Here is a 23,157-nt window from a genome sequence, read left to right as displayed (position 1 = left end):
AAGTAAACTCAACTGAATATGCAAACTCACCATTAGAAACAAAACACTGATTATAACCACAAATCAACACTGAGAGAAATTCGGTAAGTATTTTATTTATCATTGAAGAAAAAACACAGCAGCAAGTTCTGTGTTGGCTTCAATAAGACCATATAGTTAATCTTTAACATAGCTACTACACTCCAAAATTGAAGTCAACACAGTCATTACTACAAATTACTTGTTGAAAGAATCTATCCTGAAGAGAAAGGAAATTAGGAAAAAGAATTTAAACAATTCCTCCAAACCACACATTTATAAATATTGTCATATTTAAAATGCTTGAAAGGCATGAATTCTCCATTAATGGAAAAGCAGTTTGCTATTGGCAACAGAAAAAAACTCAGCAATAGTTTACCAAAAGCTTTGAAATTTAAAAGCTCTAACTGTTTTTGGATTCACACTTGAACAGTTCTTGTCATTAATAATGACTGCAAATTGCTTTATACTCACCTTCTCTCAAGTAAAATCTAAAGAAAACCCCACTGTATCCAACATTTGTAATGTTTACTGCATGTATAGTGAACATAAAAACTTCCTAAATGTAGTTAATAGTAAATACCTCAAAGTACCTAGAGGTAATGTCTCAACTGCTAATGGTGTGACAACTGTTCCAGCTCCCTGCTTTAAAAGTCTTGAAACATATTTTCTGTAACAGAATCTTACCTCATTCCAAATTAATATCAGATATTTCAAAATCAAAAGAAAAAATATCAGTTCTATACCCAAGATACAGGTGTTACTCGATACCTGAAGGATTCACATTTCAAATTTATTTTTTAATTTTTCTTTTTTGTAAACAAATGATTGATGAAATAATGCAACACCTTAAATTCCAGAAAATGGCATGGTTTTCCAGCTTTCTGTGGATACGGTGCATGATCAATCTATTATATAGGATTAATACAAGTTCATGCTTTTTGTGTTATGGTGAGACAACATTAAAGAATCCAATTTAGACTGGTTGAAGCACAAGTCTAATAATCCGCGAATGTGATCAAACCTATGTGACACATGAGTTCGAACCCATTATCTTGAGACTTAACGTCGTACCGTGGTCCATCCATCTTCATCAGTCTCATTTTTAGTACGACGAAGAGATTCCCTATCTTTCTCAGCTCTCCATGAGGCCTTCTCTTTCTCGCCATCTCTTTCTCGGTCTCGGTCTCGGTCTCTTTCTCGGTCTCTTGAAAGAGCTGGGGGAGGAACACGACGAGGGGCGTCCCGCTCTTCCGCCCGCTCATCTTTCCTGTCATCAGCACGTCTCCAAGAACTTGCTAAAAAGTTTAATGAAAAGAAAGAGAGAGAGAGAATAAGCCTGTACTGTATTCTACTGGCTAAGACTAAACAAAACTTAAACAAAATGGAATGCCTCCAATTACTGAGAAATCCTGTACTGCAGATAATGATATACAATCTCCATTAAAAACCAATAAAAGCTAAATCTATTTCAATCATTTTGATACAACTTCAAAACAACATATGGACTTTAAGAGAGGTAATTCAAATTTACAAATGAGAAGAAATCACTGGCCTGGGAAGTGTCTTGATTGGTTAAAAAAAATTTACGATAAGGTGACAGAAATCTGGCTGGCTGAAAATTTTAAAATTAAAAGGATTTTTGGCTCTTATTGAAAAAATTTTCACATCAAATTAGCCATTAGAATATTTTTCATAACGGCTATATAACAGAAGAAATACCCTTTTAATCCAGTTGTACAAAGAAAACATTAAAAGCTTGTAAGACAACTCCTTACTTAAGTGCAATGGTCATTTTAAACATTAGAAGTATTTTTTACTAAAGTTTCGATTGGTACAATTTAAGAGAAAGAATGTTTTACACTTTGTGCCCATCTACCAGAACCTTACTTTTAAATGATAGAATGCTTCCTCGTTTACATAAACATTTTAATCAATATATATTGCTTACTATCCAATTTAATCAAGTCTACCACTATACTTTGAATTTAGAGATAAGCTAACTTCACAGAGCAACCATGGAGTAAGTTTATGAGAACTGTGAATTCTAAATTGAATAAATATCTATTATTTTTGGTGTTCATACAAATTTATGAGGTTATTAAACAAAACCCAAAATTCCCCCAGAAATTATGCTTGTCCAACAGTTCACAGTTGTGTAGAATATCCTTACCTTCTTCACGTTCTGATCTCAAAGGAGGTCCTCTTCGGTCTCTGTCATCTCGTCTTTCTCTCAGATCACGGCGATCATCTCGCTCACGACGACGGTCATCCCGATCCCTATCGTCACGGCGACTCGAATCTCTCCAGCTAGAAGATTCTTCAGCTGGTCCTCTTCTCCAGCCACCTTCATCCCTGCAGGCATTCAAAATGCTATGTTAAGTTCTGTTGTTAGACTACACGGGTAATTATAATATGAACATATATAACATGAATATATCATATCCAAGTTGGTGCTCAAAAAAGTTTACAAATGTAACAAGGATGAAGTTTAAACTCTTAACTTGATCTCAATCTGATGCTGCAGGTGTGGAGGTCAAATGAGGACATCTGGATCTGTGCTGTCCAACACAGTAGCCATTACCCACATGTGGCTACGTGAATTTAAATTAACTAAAATAAAACCAAGACATGCCTTCAGTAGCCATAACTATACTCCAAATGCTCAACAGCCAAACCTGACTGCTGGCTACCATACTGGCCACTACAGATATGGGGCATTTTCATCCTTGCAGAAAACCGTATTGAACGGTGCTAGTCTAGACTTATTAGCACAGAGCCACTTTGACCAGAGAAAGCAGGCTAGAACTGTTACTACTATTAAAAGTAAAGGGGCTTTTAATAATTTAAGGGCAATAAAACTGACCTAAGCCACAGGGAAAAAACAATGGACTGGTAAAGCTACCTTGACTGGTTCCATTACCCAAGAGTTATACAACCTGTAGACAGCCACACAGCTCAAGCCTCTACTTTCTCACTTTAAGAGGGAACTGGCTCAATTAGATGACCGCTAAAATTTTTTTAAAATCTACACTATGATTCTAATAGATAAATTTCAGAGGGGTGGCTAAGAAGCACCATTTCCCAAAAATAGTTGGGAATACACAGAACAGTATTTAAGAGAATCTTAACTAACTCCACAAATAGTTTTAATGAGCATCAAACCTGGGTCGTCTGAAGCGATCCTCTCGATCCCCATCTCTCTCTCTGTCCCTTTCTCTCTCTCTGTCTCTGTCTCTATCTCTTTCCAGGTCCTTGTCATTCTCATCACGATCTGGATTCTCTCTCTCTCTCTCTTTTTCTCTATCCCATTCACGTTCTTCTGATGGTCTCGATTCTCGAGGTGGACCCCAACTCTCTTCCCTGGCTTTTTCTTTCTCTCTCCATCCACCTATTTTTTAAAGAAGCAAAAGAATTTTTCCGCTCAAGAAACAGACTGAAAGATCTTAATGTTGACCATCAATGCATCACCATTCTAAATGTGGATTTAAGACACACCAACCTCATTTAAAACAAAAAACTAAAACCATTTATCGCATTTCACAGAATCACCAGCTCCTATTTATGACCACCTATCATTGTTTTTCTAACTTACAGGAACATATAACATATAAGGAACTTACACAACCTGCATTAAGTGTTCTGTATGCAGAGATTTCAAGTATAAAAATCTGATCTGATGGTAAACAGACAACTCATTTAAGCAAAAAATAAAGGATGAGGGGTAGAATCTAGATTATAGAGCCCCATTATGAGTTCATTTGTATCTTGCAACATTTTCATAACCTTTATAACCAAAAACACCATCTTTTCATATTCCTGCCCTCCCCCATTTACCACCCATTCAGTCAATGATAAATCCTCTGACCTTTCCCAGTATCTCACTTAGCCACAGGATGTCCCAATCTAGAAACAAACAAATGAACGAACACACACACATACATACACACACACACACACACACACACAAGGGCTAAAGGAGCAGAGATTTCAAATTAAAACATATTATATCTGCAAGGCTATAATTAGTACTGTCACCAATATTTATGTTACCATGTGTCACAGCACTAGTCTAAACCCTCTGCCTGTAAATTCAGTCCTAGCCACAGCTCTAAGTAGATTATTCCACACTTGCTAAAATTTGTAACCCAGAATTAACATTTGAGGACTTTTACAGTCACTTGCAGACACATGCAGAGTAGCAAACTACTTGAGTCGCCTGACAAGCAGGTTCTCAGCTGAGGTCCAACAAGGCAACACTGTGACTTCTTGCTGCAGCTCTCACGTTTTAAACAAGTGTCCTTTGGGTGGTCTATTTTAGTGCCACATTTTCACATTTTTGTGCCTCTTTTTGGTGATTTCACTGCTTAAAATGGCCCGCAAGCATAGTGCTGAAGTGTTGTCTAGTGTTCCCAAGCACAAGGCGGCAATGGACGTGCCTTAGGGAGAAAACACGTGTTAAATAAACTTCATGCAGGAGTAAGTTACAGTGCTGTTGGCCGTGAGTCCAATGTTAATGAATCAATATTATATAATAAATAAGGTACCTTTAAACAAAAACACGTAAAACAAGGTTATATATTGATTGGTTGACAAAAATGTTGTGACTAGAGAGCTCAGAGGAACCTAACCTTGCATTTCCCCTAGGAGCAATGGTTCAGTATTTACAGCAACTTTATAAAACATAACTATCATGAATTAATGAGAATCTACTATACTATCATCTCCATTTTACACGTGGCACAGAAAAGTTAAGTGGCTTGCCCAAAGTCAAACAGCTTGACAGTAGAATGAAGTGAGACTAGAAGAGACAGAGCATACCACAGAATGACTAAGGGTAAAGGCAAGGAAGCTGCTCACTGAAATTTGCATTTAGAACAGATTGCTCTGGTTATTGTACAAAGACAAGAATTAGAGGTGGGAGAGCCAGCAGAGACCAGTAGCAACAAGAGTTCAAATTAAGAATGATGGTGGTCCAGACCCAAGTACACATGTAGGGGAACAGAGAAGTGGGTGAATTTAACGAACATTGAAAAGGTAGAATTGAACTAAATGATTTAACATAAAGAATGAAAAAGAGAGCAATGGAGAACTCTCAAATTTCCAGCTTATACAACTGGATGGACAGTGGTCCCTCTGGAGAAGCAGGGATGTGTGTATGTGTGTGAATTCAGACAGGTTGAGTTTGACGTGTCAGTGACACTTCCAGGTAGAGACGTGCTCTGTGCAGTATGCAGGTGGAAATGTAGGTCTGAAGGTAAGGAAAAAAGCCATCTGGAGAAGATAGTAACAGAAGTCACAAACTTGTACGCAATTGCTCAAGAATAATAAAACATGAAAAGATAAGCAGGCCCAAGACTGAGAAAGTAAGGAAATGAGCTCCTCCCATGAACATAATCCCATGGCTGGCAAGAGCACAAATGTTTACTAAGTATATTTTGTTTGTTGTTATTTATCTAGAGGAGGAGGCTGGTCCAGAACAGAACCTAAAGAACACCTATAATTAAGAGTGGGCACAGGAAGAAGAGAAGCAGCCAACAAAGCAGAAAGAAAACAAAGCACGTGGCATCACTGAAGTAGAAAAAGGGGTGCAGTTATTTGTTTTGGTGTGTGGGATTATTTCAGGTAAGCTTTTGGTCACTACAGATATTCAAGAGAAAAAGACCAGTTTATGTAGAAACAAATAATACAGCCCAGTCTCTGTCATATAGCCATTAAAATTTCACTTTTTTTCAGTTGAAAAATAGTATTTTGTGAGCCAGCCCTGATGGTCTAGCCGTTTAAGTTCAGCAGGCCTCACTTCGGTGGCCCGATACAGTTCCTTGGCACAGAACCACACCACTCGTCTGTCAGTAGCCATGCTGTGGCAGCAGCTCACAAAGAAGAACTTACAACTAAAATATACAACTATGTACTGGCGCTACGGGGAGGAAAAGAAAGAGAGGAAGATTGGCAACAGATGTCAGCTCAGAGCGAATCCTTCCCAGCAAAAAAAAATTTTTAATTTAACAACCAAAATATAAGTAGTCGTTTGAGCTGTTCCTTGTTTGAAATAACCTACTACCTATCATCTATAGAATAGTGGAGATTAGCTGGTGTAAAATTTCACTATTTGTAAACACACCAAACAGAGTCTGCAAAGCATCCAATCCAGTTTTCTGAATACCAGAATTTTACCTGGTTTGACAAATGGTCTCCAGGGACCAGGTCTTGAGTCGTCACCCCTTCTGGGCATCCGATCATCATCAACCCGTCTTGAGATCCGATCATCATCCATGTTTCTCCAAGGGCCCCTGTCATCATCTGCACCACGCCTGGAAATTCTATCATCATCAGTACTCCTCCAAGGTCCTCGATCGTCATCCAACCCACGCCTGGGACCCCGGTCATCATCCAACCCACGCCTAGGACCCCTATCCTCGTCAGCATTACGCCAGGATGACCGCTCATCATCAGCACCTCCTCGCCTCGGCCCCCGGTCCTCATCCATCCCACGTCTTGGTCCTCTGTCCTCATCGGCTGTTCGCCAGCTTCCTCTGTCCTCATCCAGTCCTCGTCTAGGTGGTCTGTCATCCTCCACATGACGCCAGCTTCCCCTGTCTTCCTCACCAATTCGTCTGGGAGGCCTGTCGTCATCTGCATTACGCCAGGAAGGCCGGTCATCGTCTGCCCCCCGGCGAGAGAACCGATCTTCATCAGGAGCACGTCTAGGGCCTCTGTCATCATCCATGCCACGGCGAGGAACCCGATCATCATCTGGTCTAAGGGAAGACTCTCTCTCTTCATCGTCCCCCAAACGCCTTGGTCGATCCTCATCTCTTCTATGAGGCCTCTCCTCATCCCGCCCTTCTCCACGTCTCCACTCCCTATAGAGCAACAAGCCAAACATCTTTAAGAGTAAAATTTCTAAAAACAAAAATCCTTTTGGGAATTACTTAACTTGCTTTTAAAAATCACTTTAGCCTAAATTAATTAATCCTGGTCCTAAAAGCATATGTTCTCCTAATAAAAAATAACATGAAATCCAAATGTTACATGAACAAATAAACCAATAAGCAGACAACTGCCTTAAAAAGGTATCTGCACTTTACCAGAATTACCTTGGCAGTTTATAAATCTGTTACTATGAGCTTTCAAAACTTACTTTCTATGTAGGATATGACCAGCATTCTCACCTATCATTAGTAGTCATTTTAAAGGATGGTTTGATCTACTTAAGAAATTTAAAGGAAAAGAAAAATACGTTATGGAACTGTTCATACTCTAACCTAAATACTATTCAATTATCGAATAAAAAAATCTAAAGCATGTATTTCTCAAAATGCTTAGAAGTCAGTAATTACAACAGTGTTGAAGTAAACAATGAAAAACATTTGGGTAAGAGACATGCACATAATTCTTCATGGCTTTCCTTTCCCCACTCCTATAGAATGAACCAAATTAGAAAACACTAACAAGAGATTAACAGGACCCTATAACTAGGTAGTACTATTTTCCTTAACTCTACTTACTTCTCTGGTGGGCCTCTTCTCCACTCAGAATCTACTTCAGGTCCTTTTCTCCATGTGCCTTCTGAATCTCTATCTCCCCAACGAGAGTCCTACATTGACCAAAGTTAATAAGAGGCGCTACATTGGCAACACTTATTACAACTACCGGTATTACCATTCAAACGTTTTTGTACTTATATTAATATTAAAATAATCTTAAGTCCTTAAATATAAGTTTTAAAATTCTGTTTCTTTTTTAACCTGAAATCAGACTGACAGTACAGTGAAACAGGTATTCTCATGTATTGTGGGTGGCTTTATAAACTGATAAAACACCACTTGAAAGCAATCTGGCAGCATGCCCCCGGAAGTGTCTACATATTTCCTTTGACCTAGAAATTCCCTTTTGAGAGTATGTGAAAAAAGCCCAGTGCCCCAAAATGTACATCATAGTACCTACTAAACAAACAGACATAGAGCAAATGCAATGTCTAATAGGGGATGGTCACATTAACAGTATTACCCTCTTTAAAATATTATGCTGTTATTAAAAACTATGGAAAGAATGTGAAGATAGTCAATACCCTGAAAGTGAAAATGTATATCTGGTACAACCTTTGTAACAGGCAATGCCTACAACATTAATCACTGACACCTCAGACACAGCTTGACTGCTCCTACAAAGGGTAACAACCTAAGGGCACAAATCAGATAAGGAAGATCGCTCAGAAAGATCTAAAACTAGATCTAGGGGTGGGGTTGGGAGGACTAAAATAAAAACCTAATGAAGCTGAGAATAACTACAATCCCAAGTAGGTATACAAGAGGATCATTATTTAAATTTTAAAGAGTATCTTGGCAACAAAACCCTCTAACAACAACTAACACTAACAAGCAGTGAAGGACAAGAATGGTGAGATGATAAATCATCTGCCATCACAGCTCCTGACAACTCTGTGTTGTCTCTTATAATGGGGGTTGTTTAAGAGACTTTCCCAAGTGAACACTGTGGGAGAAAATAGGAACTCAACTGTCAGTGTAACCTATGGTCACTACAATGCAGGGAAGGTCAGTGCCCAGAAGATCAAGTTTCTCCCACCCTGCAAATTAAACTCAACAAATAACTCAAGCTATTAGATTTTACTACAAATATTAGAACCTCAAAAGAAATTATAGGAACAGCTATGATAGCCTTTAAACAAAGAGAATTCTAAAAAATTAACGTGTTCGCCCCCAATTTTTAAGTCAGATGATATATCAACAGCAGACTAGGCCCTGCTGATGAACATATAAATTGCACAGGAATCTCAGAACCAGTTACAAAAGGAGGAACAGATGAAAAGAACAAGTGAAACACTAAAAGATACAAAGAACAAGACTCTGAAAGGTCAGAATAGAGAAAAGGAGAAAAAAAATTCCCTAAGCTAAAAAAAACTCAAACTTCTCTAAGCTAAGTAAATTGAATCCTCTGACTGAAAGGACGCATGTGCAAAAAACAGTCTTGGTGGTAAACTCCCTTTACCCCATAGATAGAAAATTCTAAAAGCTTCCAAGGAATAAGAGTATCTACAGAAGTAACAAGACCAAGATTCTCATGGTCCCCCTGACACTGTTCACCGTGTACTAAGTGAGCACAGGTCTCTATACTTCTGAGGGAGGAGGATGCTGAACTGGCCAAAACACTGAACCATTGTTCAACTGTAACACAAAAACAAAACCCCTCTTGAGACATATACAAAGACATTCTGGAAAAAACTTAGAAGACACACAAAACAAAAAAATTTATCTGCAAGGGGGAAAAAGGGATATAGTGTAAACATATCTGAAACTAAAACATGTTTGCCGATATGGCTGTAAAACTGGTAAATGAGCCCTAAAGAGAGAACATCTTTTAATCCCCTGAAGCAAAAACATTCACCTTTTTGAAACAAAAGCTAAGTAGAAAAGGCATGCTCAGAGTTTCGGTTTGTTCTAAAGAGACAGAAGAGTTCTCAAAATTTAGAGACTGTGGAAGTTTAGATAGATTTTTGGAAAAAAACTGATGGTAATCACTAAAAGAGTAGAGAAAACAAAAAAGAACCAAGAAAAGTTCATAAATTTGGCTTAAAAAAGGAAGCGCTGGCAGGGACATGTAAGCAAATAAAAAGCTCCAAACCAAACATGAGGAATAAAACCAAATATAATAGTTACCATGTTAAATGTAAATATATAAAATTAAAGACTCTCCAATCGAAAGGGAAGGTGGGGAAGGAGGGAGCACAGAACAAAAACAGAAGGTTGAAAAACAACAAAAGAATAAACACAGGCAGATTTGCAGAAACTAAAAGAAAAAAATCAGAAACCCATAATCATAGGTAAGTTACCTCACTTCCTTCAGAAGATAAGGTAAATTAACAAGATGTAGCAAATTATCACAACAGCTCTTATTTCATACATACACACAGAACTTTGTACCCAACAGAAAGGAATATTCATTAAGAAATCTGACGATGTTTTGGGACACAAGGGAAAAATGTATTAAATTCCAAAAAATCAGAAATCATACAGGCCATATTCACAGTTAACAAGAAAGTAAAGAGAAATTAACCAGAGTAACAAAACTAAAAGGAGTAACAGAAATTAACAAGAGTAACCAAACTAAAAACCTACATACATCATAAAACAAACTGGAGACTACATAGATAAACAGCAGGTCCTCCAATAAAGATAAGCATCTGATGCAGGTATGGCACAGATAAACGAGCATAGAAAAGGCAGGCAAGAAATCCTCCAGTTACTTACCTCTTACCTTAAAAACTAAGCAATATTGTGTTTAAGGGGCAGCATGGGCACATTCCAGGGAAGACAAAGAGCATGCAGGTAGATGTCACGGACACAAGATAAGGCATAAAACTAGCTCAGAATAGCTAGAGTACATGTGACTAAGAAGAAAACGGTAACAAATGAAGCTAATAAAAAAAGCAGTAACCATGAAAGGCCTTCACTGCTACGGCACATTCTACCTGTGGCTCTAAGTAATGAGTGAATGTCAATCAAAGGAAGGTTGGAAACCCAAGAACCAGCGTAATGATTAAACATGCATTATGAAAAACCAAGCAGGCCACAACATAGAGGACAGTCTGATGCAGAGGGGAGATTATGATCAGGGGGAATAGTAAGGAGGGCAGTAAGTGATACAGCCAAAGGAAAAATCTGAATTCAGGCAGGAACGTAGGGATAGAAAGGAGAGGGGAGCGGTAGATTGATTAAGTGGGTAACACTGCCACCAATCAGGAGAAGGAATTAAAGAGACATAAGACAGGAGGAAACACCAGTCAGTTTTACATGAGTGCATATTATAAATAAATATTTAGAGGGGAGAGCCTGTTGGCAAAGAAGTTAAGTTTGTGCACTCCACTTCAGCAGCCCAGAATTCTCTGGTTCAGATCCGGGGCACGGACCTATGCACACCACTTGTCAAGCTATGCTGTGGCAGGTGTCCCACACTTAAAATAGAGGAAAATGGGCACGGGTGTTAGCTCAAGACTAAATTCCTCAGCAAAAAGAGGACTGGTGGTGGATGTTAGCTCAGTGCTAATCTTACACAAAATAAATAAATAAATAGTATTATAGAGCAGCATTTGAACCACCCAGGAATACTGTTAAAACGCAGATTCTGATTCAAAAAGTTTGGCATTGGACCTGAGATTCTGCATTTCTAACAAGCTCCCAGGGAACGATGAATGCTGCTCATCCACCAGACTCATCTTTGAGTACCAAGGAGTTGGAGAACTCACATCAACCTCTTAATTCACAGCAACTCCTTTCAAGAAACAGAACAGTCTCTTCTATAGCACTAATGAGTGTTATGAGAAATACTTAGTCTCATAAGGTTGTTCTTATAAGGATTCTAAACTGAAGCCTAGAAAAAATCCCAGCTTTGCTAAGACATGCCTAATTTTGCCCCCTCGGGACCCTTCTGTCTTTGGGAAGACAAAGCAGTACTAGACTTTAAAAGAAACGTGAATGTAACCGATTTAAAACACCAACCCCAGACACTGACAGATGCACTCACAGGTGTGCCATGCAAGAGAGGTGACGGACAAACACAGCACATAAAACACAACGTCCACACTCACCTTTCTAGAAACGCCAACCCCAGACACTGACAGATGCACTCACAGGTGTGCCATGCAAGAGAGGTGACGGGTAAACACACCACATGAAACACAATGTCCACACTCACCTTTCTAGACAGCGGATCGTCACCAAGTCTTCTCTCTTCCTCCCGACGCCGTTCCCTTTCTTCAATCTCCATCTCCCTCTGGCGTTTTTTCCTTTCTACCTCTTCTAATTTCTTGACCCGCTCCTGATATTCTCGAAGCTCTTCCTCGCGCTTCGCCCGCTCAGCACGCTCTCTCTCTTCGCGCTCTACACAATGCATTAGGTTATAAAGTATGCCTCCTACACGCACCTTTCCCCTAGGGCTACATCTACTTTTCTGGTATTAAACACGTGACACAATGTAGGAGGAAATTCTTTTTAAGAATTTTAAACCAGTTTACAATCAGCTAAAGGGAAGAAGACATTCAAGGAAACAGCATTGTGCCACTCATATTAACAGTTTTGTAACGACTTAAGAATATACTAGAATCCCTTCCCAACTCCTGAGCATCTGGGATTCCAGACAAAGGAAACTGACAGGCTTCATCTAGAATGTGTTCCTCAATAAATGCTACTACTACATAGACTACAGTGATAAAAATTAAAAGGCAGTACTGATTTTTGAAAGAACATCAAAAATGTGGAAATCAGCTGGCAGAGGATGTGACATCCTCATATAACAAACTGCGGACAACTAAAAGTTACATTCTCAGAACCTGAGAACTGGTTAGTTGCAGTTAAGAAGCCAATGATCCTGATTCCCCCTTCCTATATACTCTAAATACGGTTGCTCTGAATTGGACCTGATAGCACCCTTGCGTCATCAGACCTCAATCTTGGTCTGTAGGGTCGGTTACCTTTCAGCATTTGTTCTTCTGCCCTTCTCTGCTCCTCCTCTTCCTTTTCTCTATAGTAGGTTATTCTGCGTTCTTCTTTACGTTGCCTTTTACGTTCTTCCAAGCGATTATGCCTTTCTTCTGCTAATCGCTCTTCAAACTGTTTGAGTTTTTCCTGTAATTGAATGGTTACCAAAGGGGAGGAAAAATCAATTTTTTTGAAGAGCTACAAACTAGCAGTAAGTTTACAAAAGCATCACAAGTTTCTTGGAAGCACAGAAAACAACTCACAAGTATAAGAACCAGAGTTTTCAAATGACTGAAGTTTTTTCCACAGTTTTTAAATTATGAATTGCAGACAACATTATCTATTCCTAGTGGGTCTATTTTTATACAAAATAAACTGAATCATTAAATTAGAACCTAAGAGTAGGATGCTGATCAAGGATTTTCCTTTCCGAATCAAACAGTAAATAAAGGCTCATACCAAAAGCAATTTTTCTGAAGATGATGATGATTAGCCCTGAGCTAACTGCTGCCAAGCCTCCTCTTTTTTCTGAGGAAGACTGGCCCTGAGCTAACATCCGTGCCCATTTTTCTCTACTTTATATGTGGGACGCCTGCCACAACATGGCTTGACAAACAGTGCCATGTCCGCACCCGGGATCTGAACTGGTGAACCCCGGGCCACTGAAGCGGTACGTGCGCACTTAACCGCTGCACCACCAGGCTGACCCCTCAAAAGCAAATTTTATGCAGTCCACTTTCACCTTCAGAAAAATTTGTTTATAGTGATGCTTGACTACTTAGCCTACAAAATATTTTCAAGAAATTTCCTATTAAAATGTTATTTAAATGACCATCACAAATGTTAGCTCAAGACAAAATGTACCCATGTTAAAGGAGAATTCTTAAGGCAAAACAAAAAAGCTCATGAATAAACGTTTCCCGTTTTGAAACCAGCAAGCTCACCTCATAAACAGACTGCCGTGCCGCCTTGAGTCGCATTACAAATAAATCTCTGTCTTCGAGCATTCGGGACATTCGATTCTTATGTTCAAGAGCCTTTTCGCGTTCCAGCTGCATAGTAGTAATCTGCAAATACGTAATACAAAGTCACATTTCAAAGCACTCATTATCTGATTACTAATTTACCTCAAATTCCTGAGATCATCTTGAATAATTATAAGAAGCTCCTTTGCCCTTTCCATTTTCCTATAAAAATCGAAGGCTAACTCATCCATGCCAACACGTCCTTGGCAATCAAGGACAGAAGATGGACAAAAGAGTCTTGGGGCTTCTATAAGAAAGTTTTTGTTTAGCCTCATGATACCACAAATTTTTATAAAGACAAAACTATAATATAATGGTAAAACAAAATAATAAATACCTCATCTTAATAAGCACTATGGTTTACTTTTTAAAGGCATTTTCCTTAAAAACAACTGGAGGTAAAAGCAAGATAAACTACTAATATAAGGCGGCTTTTCCTTTGGTGCTACAAGTGAAAAAATTGAAGGCTTCAGGGCAGAGACTGCAACAAATCATCTTAAGTATTTTATTTGGTCTGCAGCACGTTTCTTTTCCTAATTTTATACATTAAGAGAATCAACACAAAAATTCCAACTTCTAAAACCACTGGAAGAACTGGCAACACCAGGCCCAGAATGACAACAATCCGATGGAACCAAGAGGCTGCATTCTCCACACTGTGTCCCCACAAATGCAGGCTGTCTCCTTGCCTGTGACTTTCTTTAAAACCAGAATACGGTCACTCATTTTTACTACAAACTTGGTCACTATAAGCAGTTAAGTCACAAAAGACCACATACTGTATGACTCCATCTATATGAAACACCAAAAACAGGCAAATCTAGAGATAGGAAGATGAGCGGTTGCCTACGGCTGAGTTGGTGGAGGGGAAATGGGGAGTGACTGCTAAGCAGTACAGAGATTCTTTTGGGGTATGTTCTAAAATTAGATGGCTGCACAATTCTGTAAATATACTGCAACCATCAAATATACACTTTAAATGGGTAAATTATATGGCATGTGAATTATTATTTCCACAAGGCTGTTTTAAAAAAACGAACTTTTCACAGCTGTTCTTTGTATTTTACAAGTTTCATTTTTAAATCTCTATTGTGAAAATTTCTATCTGTCCACCAATGGCTGATATGCTGCCATTAAAGCACCATTTCTGGCAAAAGAATACAAAATCAATCAATTTTGAAAACCTGGTCCCATTACTGGTAGAGGATTTAATTACAGCTTACAGTCTAAAAATATTACAACTGAACTAAACACTTACTCTCTCTTCTTCTTGTTGTTCCCACAGATCCATGTCTTTAATTCTCTGCTCTTCATAAGCACTCTTTATTAAAGGGATTTCTTCCAAACGCTTAGCTCTTTCAAAATAGTCAATCTGAATGACATGAGAACAAATGTAATTTAAAAGAAAGTTCTTTTAACTTGGCGTGTTAAAAGTTTACCAGTCTTTTCATTTACCTTCTTTTCTTGATTCTTTAGGCGTTCCTGAAGTTCCTTCTTTTCTTTCTCCAGTTGTTCAACCTGTTTAGCCATGATGAAATCTGGATCCAATTCTTCAAGGTCCTGAAAAGTAATAAAAATGCACCATCATTAATAAGACTAAGAAAGAAATACATAACAGTCAATACAGAGCACTGCTTTCTAGAATCAAATCCTAAATTACTTGTTTTTTACAATGGGTAAATGTTTGAACAGGTAAATTTAAGCGATGTAAAAATGTTTCACAATAGCCTTAATTCCATTTGATGGTGGGGGAAAAACTATGGAAGCTTAACATCTGTTTCTCCTTCCTCCAATCTACATGTACCCAAACTCCATTTTAACAGAGGTTAAAACTGCACAGAACCGTTAAAAACAAATGCTTCCTTCACAGATTATAGTTAGTGGACCAGCTGTACCAAAATGAGTGAAAATAACCAAATAACCCAAAATAAACCAATAAACAATTAAGGACTATGCTTCTAAGAGATGTGGATAAAACTGAGTTTTTAATGACTAACATGCCACCTACTTCAATATCGATATCTTTGAATGCTTTGGCACCCAGTTCCGTTTTCTTGATCTGCTCCAAACGCTCACGAACAGTTTTCTTTTTGATTTGTTCATGTTCCTGTAAGATACGCTCCTTCTCTCTCTCCTTTGCCTCCTGTCGCAGCCTCTCTTCTTCAGCCTTCCGTACTTTCTGGAGTTCAGCTTCCCTCTGCTCCAATTCTTCTTTCTCCCGCTGGATATTCAGACTCTCAAGCCGCTCTTTCCTTTCCTCAATGGTCTGACGGCGAGCCAGGATGCGCTGATGCTCTTTTCGTGAATTTTTAAGGTACGCGGTAACAGCCAACTGATGCTGTTCTTCTTTCTCTTGCTTCAAAACCAAATGGATTAAAAAAATCTTTTTAAATGATATACCACGGTAGTAGGCATCAAAAAAAAATTCTAAAGAATCCTGATACATTACCCTTATATGTGTTTGCATTTAGTAACAGAAAATGACTTTAATCTACTGGTTCCCCAAACCAAATACTATGGCGCTACTCCTTTTCAGAGTCTTTTAATAGCAATGACATAGCTGAAGAACCTTTATTTGCTAGGTCAACTTTTCTCTGCACCAAATCTACTTTAAAGTGTTCAAGCCAAGGAGGAATACTACCAGAGCTCACAAACAAAAAATAACTTGTGCAAGAAGAAAAGTCCCATCATAGTACTCTCTATTTGGGGAATCATCACATCTGTGGTCATTGTTTCATATAACAGTCCTCATATTATCATATTACCTGTGTACTGTTATTATTTTACCCTATGGGAGGCAGCTCAATGACCTATCTACCTGATAAAGACACTTGATAAAATACCAAAACTATCAAATACAATTGAACAGGAAATATGCAGTAAATCCCTTCTCTTAGACATCATCGCAAACCTTTTTGTGAAAGACATAGCACAGGACCCCTGAAAAACTCCATATTTCATTTCTCCCGAAGATGCATACCAGTATATGAGCTGGCTTAATGACTTCAAGTGCTTTTGCAAGTACTGAGGACATGGCTGTCAGCTGATTTCTTATCTGTTCTGAAGGCATGCTTTGCAAATGAGGACCAATTGGAGCATCTTCTCGAGTAGCATAATTCAAATCGGATCCAAAACTAAGGGTCCGAGAAGTGTGGTCAATACGAACCTTTGAAAATTAAATGATATTATCAATAGTAAAATCTATACACAAATATGAAGTCATTCTACAAATAACTTTGATAAAAAATTTCCACTGAATTTGAAGGAAAAAAATTAACTAAAGAGTGCTATATACAAAAGCTAGAAGATTCACTCAGTAAAGCTTTAAAATGGTGTCACTGTACCAAAGCTGAGAAACACAGGATATGTGTGTTTTTAGTCCTCAAAGGACTCCACCTCGGCATCCCCTTACAGCACATACCTGCAGGTCACAGTGCCTGGCTGCATCTACTATGGCCCGTTCCAGTTGGAAAGCATCAACAAAAGGAACCAGAGAAGTCAAACGAGAAAACTCAATGCTCTGATAAATTTGTGCCACCTGCATAAAAAACACAAGGTTAGTAATAATAGCTATCACTTATCCAACAGTTTTTTTGTGGAGTCTCTTAACAATCACGGAAAGTAGAAATTACGCCCATTTTTCAGAGAAAAGAAACTGGAAGCTCTGAGTGTATGTTAACAGCACCCTGGGGGAGCTGGAACTCCAATCCAAGGCTATCAACCCTAAACCCTACGCTTTGAACCGTCACATTATAACATTCCTCAAAAGCATCATCTTTTCAAATCCTAGTTTCATAAAACAAAAAAACCCTAAACGGTCATCTATTTGTAGATAAACGCCTGCTACTTACCTAGTTCAACTGAACACTTTTTTATAAAACTGTCTGAAGGAGACTGGCAGCATGACTATTTAGTTATACTGCTAATTAACCTTCAACTGTTTATATAGCACATAAGAAATAACACTGCTCACATATACGAGAGAAAGCAGGTCAATGAAATGTGCACAAATACCAAAGTGAACATACAGTAACCTCCCCCCATGAAACAAATGGAAGACAAAACAGGAACATTTAAGCCATATTATAAACCTATATTCAAACTCCAGTAAGAAGTCAGACTAAAATATGTTAAAATCCTGATAATATCCAGTGTTAGCAGGAAAAAAGGCTTTCTCATTCACTACCAGTGCGAGGGTCCACTAATCAAATCTTCTGAGGAGCTATTCAAGCTTTAAATGTGTAAGCTCTATGACTAACTCCATTTCTTATGCACAGAAAGTCACAGAGGTAGGCAAAGTCACATGTTGGAAGACGCTCACTGCTACATTCTCTAATGGCAAAAAACCTAGAAATACAGATTTCCATCAATAGAATCTAAATAAATAAATCATGGTACCTTTAGACAATGAAAAACCATATAGGTATTAAAAGCAGTAAGGGAGATCTACACTGCTAACAACAGAAAATGTACGAAGATAGTGTTCAACAAAAAAGGAGGGAAATAAGCAGTTACAAATTATGTGAAATAATTCTGTTCTTCAAATCAAATAGATAAACAATAAGACTCATTTCAGCAGGGGGTAGAATTTGGGGAAGGTTTCACTTCCTAGGACATTCCTACATATTTCACAGTTTTGCAATCCAAACAATCAAGGGGAGAAATTCCAGTTCTTACATAAAACATTTATTTTTAAATTTTTACCTGCTGCAGAAGACGGAGTATGGTGTTGTTTTGCAGCTGTGGGACATACTGCTGCAACTCTGGTTCCTTTTCAGGTTGTTCTCTAACCCAATTTAGAACCTATAAAATCCATTAAACTGAAATTATACTTTCTACATAACAGATACTAAAACATCTGTGAATCTTTCTCAATTTCCATAACATACAAAATTATCACACAATGCAAAGAAACACAAAATGTAAAATGAAGTTATTGATACTTGTCTGAAGGTGACTGACAGCAATGGCTAAATTAGTCATGCTGCTAATTTACCTCCAAAGGTTTGTTTAGCACATCAGAAATATCTTTTCTCTTGACATAAAGAAAAAAAGACAATGAAATGTGCACTGAATTCAAATGCATAGGATAATACTTCTCTCTTAACAAATATAAACACAACCTTAAACTGCAACAGGGCCAGCTACATGGTAATATAACCGAAACTTACATACAAATGCTTACCTTTGTGACTCTCTCACAGAGTTTCAGTGGGTTAAATTCTACTTCCAGCCAGTTGTAAAGGTCTTTCACTTCTGGGACAACATATTGTAGCACATTGAATCTGACCTACAGTAAGCAAAATAAAAGGTTTAATCGCTGAAGGAAATTTTCCAACTGGGATTTTGAAATGAGTATAAATTAAAGAAAAAATTAGGATTAGTAATCTGGAAAATGATTGAAAAACTGTCTAGCCTCAATCTCTCTCAAATTTACCAAAGAGTAATCCAGGACAACTATGTTGAGTCTCTTGCCCCAAATTATGCAGCCACCTACAGTGAAAAGCCCCATGAGAACTTAGAAAATAACTGTACATCAATAAAATAAAATATTTATGAAGACAATTCATGTGGCCAACATTAATTTATTATCGAGTAAAATACCAGGGTTTACAAATACCTATCACACAAAAATTATCATGGCAGCACTATTCATAATAACCCCAAACTAGAAAAAACTCAGGACAATAGGGGATAGGTTCACATAATGTATAGGAATGGTCAAAGAAAGAACAGCTACATTCAACACATGAATAAACCTCACAAATATAATGGTGAGAAAAAGCATTTCACGTATTATTCCATTTATATAAAATTTAAATTTCCTATAAAATACATAATCAAGCAAAATTTATCTGTGGTGTTATAAATCAGGACAGTGGCTATTCTTGGGGACAGACATGGGAGAGTGGTGATGGAAACAACTTTTATGATTTGTACTCTTTTTTTAAAATGTTATAGTTCAATAACATTTTAAGTTTACACTTGAATAGAACTCAACTTACTTTCACAATAAAGACACTGCTTGCATAACTTTTCTTACAAGGAGTAGCATAATTTTATAAACCCAAAACCTGCCCATAACCAAATCTTATCTTATCTATGCTTTAACCTAGAATAAGTACTCTATGTAACGTTTATCCTTCACACATGCTGGGAACTGGTAACCCTAAGACAGAGTAACTCCCCCGACACAGCCAAGACTCGAAAGTACAGGAGTATGTACCCATACAGACGGCATCACAAGACTGAGGCAAATGGTGGCAGATCCCATCCCCAGGAAAGAAGGGTGTCCACAGACTTGAGCGCTCTAGTCTAAAGCTAACTCCGATGCAAAATGAGCAAATGACTGATGTCCTACCACACCTGAATACTTCCCTTAAGTGCTTTACTGGAATAAGATGCAGTATAAGCATTCAAATAAAATTCCCCCAGACCTATTTCCATTCCGATCAAGAAATTATTCTAGATTCTCCATTTAGCATCCCCTCCCAATAGGTAAGGTGCTAAGACAGGCTATCATAATCCACTAAAGTATATTTCTCACTAAAATTGATCATCAGCCTTGTGAACTAACAGTCTGTCTCTTATGAACTTAATTAACTTGAATCTGTCCTAAAATAATGAAATCATTCCCTTGGTACTTGCAAATTCAGTTATGTCACCCAAAGCTCAAGTCTCAACCTTGGATATATGGTGAACTCACCAAAATTTATAAATGCTTCTTGGCAGTCAGCTAATCTATTCACCTGACACCAACCAGTACCCTTCTTATAAACTTATACACACTTATCTGTGGGAACAATGAGGACCTAAATCTGGATGTCCTGGCTGCAGGCCCAAGGCTCTACAACACTGATCCCTGGATCATAATCATACAGACCAACTCTAACACCACGGTGTGGTATATACAGACCCAGGCTCAAGAGGTAAGGATTATACTTCCAGTTTGGCACACTCCTTCAGTATTTAAAAAGAAAGAATTTTTTAAACATATTTGCTAGTAAGACCTCTTCCTAAAGACAATGCTGTTTTTATTACACTTAATCCTAAGCAGTCCCATAAAAACTTGCCAAAACACAAAGCTGATTTTTGTGGGCAGTGGCAGTAGAATAAAACACAGAGGTGTACAAAGACAGAAATATACTGTTTCTTTTTAAAAAGTTGACTACAAAGGGAATCTGCCTTACTACCACAACAGAGAAATATGTCATAAGAGAAAACCGCTGCTATAAAGACAACTACTAGTTCTTACCTAACTTGCCCAATTCTGCCAGAAAACTGAGGCCTTTTCTCTAGTCCCTGTCCCTTTCTCTCTTGTCCCAAGGTAATTTATTGGAGGTCTACCACAATAACCACTAAGTCAGACCACTGTGACTCAGAATCCCTAAAATCTAAACCTCTCTGGAGTACAAATTCCATTTCAGTATCACTCTTCTGACATGTAACAGACACTCACATGATAAAGTTCCACTAATCAAAAGATTCCATCAAGGTAAAACATTGTAAACATACCCACACACACAAAGCTTAGACTTCTTGTTCTGAAACTGACTTAGTACATGTAGTAGTTGAAACCTAGAAATGTACATTTTAAAAAGTACTTCACCCACAATTTCATTACATAGCCCAGACTAAGAACCACTGCTTTAGTAACATAAAAGTTTAAAAGACAAAAGAGTTGGAAACACTTTAGTTGTCCAGAATCACTTCATTCTTTCCTAGCCTCATCATCACATTTCCAACATCTGTCAGCTTGATTAGTTTTCCTGTAGTCCCCTGAAATGCCCATCATTACTTTTCCTCTTACTGAGTGACCCATACTACCCCTCAGAGCTAGTCCAAGTCTCATCTACTACAACAAATTTAACTCCAGCTCACCCACTAGAGATTAATCACCTCAACTGAACACAAGTGCTGACTGACACCAGGGGTTCTCAAACTTGCCAAAGCATCAGAATCCCCTGGCAATGTATCAGAATTCCCAGCATTTAATCATGAATTATAAAATCTGACAAGTTTTCTGTTCAAAGCTGTAAGAATGCTCAAACTTATACCAACCATATCATTAATAAGGCCAATGCGTGTTGGCGGGGCTTGAAGACCTAGCAGTGTTGCAAGGCGACGCTGTTTTTCAACTATAATGCCGTCCATATCCAGAAGTCGAGCAATATCAGTACGCTCAGGAGTGATAGGGATGGAAAGAGTGGCCAAAAGGACTCTAGTAGACATTCTGGAGAACAAAGTTACAAATTTGTTAAATTTGTAAATGTTATTTGATAAGCAGAAAGACATTTATCTTTGATTGGTAAGATATGGCAGTGACAGAACATGTACACCACCACAGTGAACTGTATTCATAAATATTATTCATCAAAGTATGAGAGAAATTAAGATAGAAATGGACCTATTTAAAACGAATACTTGGGGGCCAGCCCCGGTGACCCAGTGGTTAAGTTCTGTGGGTTCCACTTCGGCAGCCCAGGTTCAGTTCTGGGGCACGGACCTAGACCACTCTTCAGTGGTCATGCGGTGGCAACAGCTCACATACAAAAAAGAGGAAGACTGACAACAGACGTTAGCTCAGGGCAAATCTTCCTCAGTAAAAATTAAATAAATAAAATGACTCCTTGGAGAGTCAGAACTTCATCCACCCACTTACTACTGTCAATGTTTTCTCACTACAGAAAAAGATTATGGGTTAAAAAGCAGAAAAAAACACGTTTGCACACCCCATACTTCCTTACAAAAACAACTAAGGCAGCTTTAAAAACTAAGGGGAAAAAAGGACAAGAAGAGGAAAAAAATTACAAGGACCATAACACAATTATGGGAGGCGGCGGTAAAAACTAAATTTTAGCTTCCTTAAAACACAAGAGGAAAGTCAGGTTGATTCAGGGAACTGTTGGACACTAAGGATTATGGGCTCTGCTGCCCAAGAGTCAAGGACTGGAATCTCAGCTTCACCATTCCCAAGACTGGAACCTTAAACAAGATAATTTTCTGAGTCACAAGGCTGTTGTGAAAATTAAGCAAAATAATGTACATAGAGCTAAATATAGTCTAATGCTTATTATTAGTGAACTATCTAAAGGGAGGGTACAGGAGTACTTTAAAAGAAACCAAGTTAAAAAAAAAAGAAACCAAGTTTTTTTCTTATCTCAAAGACATGGATTAGCTAAAGAGTGAATGACATAATGAACACTGTCCTCAAGAGTTTCAAAGAAAATATACCAGAAAAATTCAGTTGGTTGGTTGGCTGGTTCCATGTATTGCTGCAAAGCTAAAAACACACAAAAAAATAGATGTATATAATTTTACTAGGGGCCAAAATAATGTGGTCTACTAGTAAGAGAAAAAGAATGGTATGCGAGTCACCTAAGTCCAAGAAATGTATAAAAACCAAACACGACTGAAAGAAATAGGCTTTGTGTAATGCTAAAAAAAGAAAAAAGTCTTAGATTGTTATGTTATAGACCCTTTTTTTAAATATTCATCTATACACACACCCCAAATATTCTAAAGAGTTAATATTTTATAATCAGGAAAAAAAAGTGACTTGATGCAAGTATTTATTTTTTTTTCTACTTTGTTCTAAGAATAGATTCTAAATATCT

At 38.0% G+C, this 23,157-nt stretch overlaps 1 protein-coding gene and 2 non-coding genes across 3 annotated transcripts in view; all 3 read right to left on the bottom strand.

Annotated features, from left to right (window-relative positions):
- Window positions 1–75: 75 nt before the first annotated feature.
- Window positions 76–23,157, bottom strand: part of EIF3A (eukaryotic translation initiation factor 3 subunit A) — a 33,443-nt gene continuing 10,361 nt past the window's right edge. The window contains exons 7-22 of the mRNA XM_070589895.1: window positions 21,602–21,773; window positions 18,726–18,830; window positions 18,245–18,343; window positions 16,962–17,078; window positions 16,521–16,706; window positions 15,549–15,896; window positions 14,996–15,100; window positions 14,799–14,912; window positions 13,460–13,582; window positions 12,509–12,662; window positions 11,734–11,918; window positions 7,530–7,618; window positions 6,196–6,884; window positions 3,184–3,409; window positions 2,192–2,373; window positions 76–1,316 (exon numbers count right to left, since the gene is read on the bottom strand). Coding sequence (XP_070445996.1) covers window positions 1,081–1,316; window positions 2,192–2,373; window positions 3,184–3,409; window positions 6,196–6,884; window positions 7,530–7,618; window positions 11,734–11,918; window positions 12,509–12,662; window positions 13,460–13,582; window positions 14,799–14,912; window positions 14,996–15,100; window positions 15,549–15,896; window positions 16,521–16,706; window positions 16,962–17,078; window positions 18,245–18,343; window positions 18,726–18,830; window positions 21,602–21,773 — 3,130 coding nt within the window. The 3' untranslated portion in view covers window positions 76–1,080. The remainder of the gene's footprint in view (window positions 1,317–2,191; window positions 2,374–3,183; window positions 3,410–6,195; window positions 6,885–7,529; window positions 7,619–11,733; window positions 11,919–12,508; window positions 12,663–13,459; window positions 13,583–14,798; window positions 14,913–14,995; window positions 15,101–15,548; window positions 15,897–16,520; window positions 16,707–16,961; window positions 17,079–18,244; window positions 18,344–18,725; window positions 18,831–21,601; window positions 21,774–23,157) is intronic.
- On the bottom strand, window positions 17,419–17,548 carry LOC139078494 (small nucleolar RNA SNORA19). Its single transcript, XR_011531470.1, has one exon. It is a non-coding gene; the product is annotated as a small nucleolar RNA SNORA19 (small nucleolar RNA).
- Window positions 18,482–18,611, bottom strand: LOC139078495 (small nucleolar RNA SNORA19). Its single transcript, XR_011531471.1, has one exon. It is a non-coding gene; the product is annotated as a small nucleolar RNA SNORA19 (small nucleolar RNA).

Source organism: Equus przewalskii, chromosome 1, assembly GCF_037783145.1.
Source record: "Equus przewalskii isolate Varuska chromosome 1, EquPr2, whole genome shotgun sequence".
Classification (NCBI taxonomy): domain Eukaryota; kingdom Metazoa; phylum Chordata; class Mammalia; order Perissodactyla; family Equidae; genus Equus; species Equus przewalskii.
This window is presented reverse-complemented; position numbering and strand designations above follow the sequence as displayed.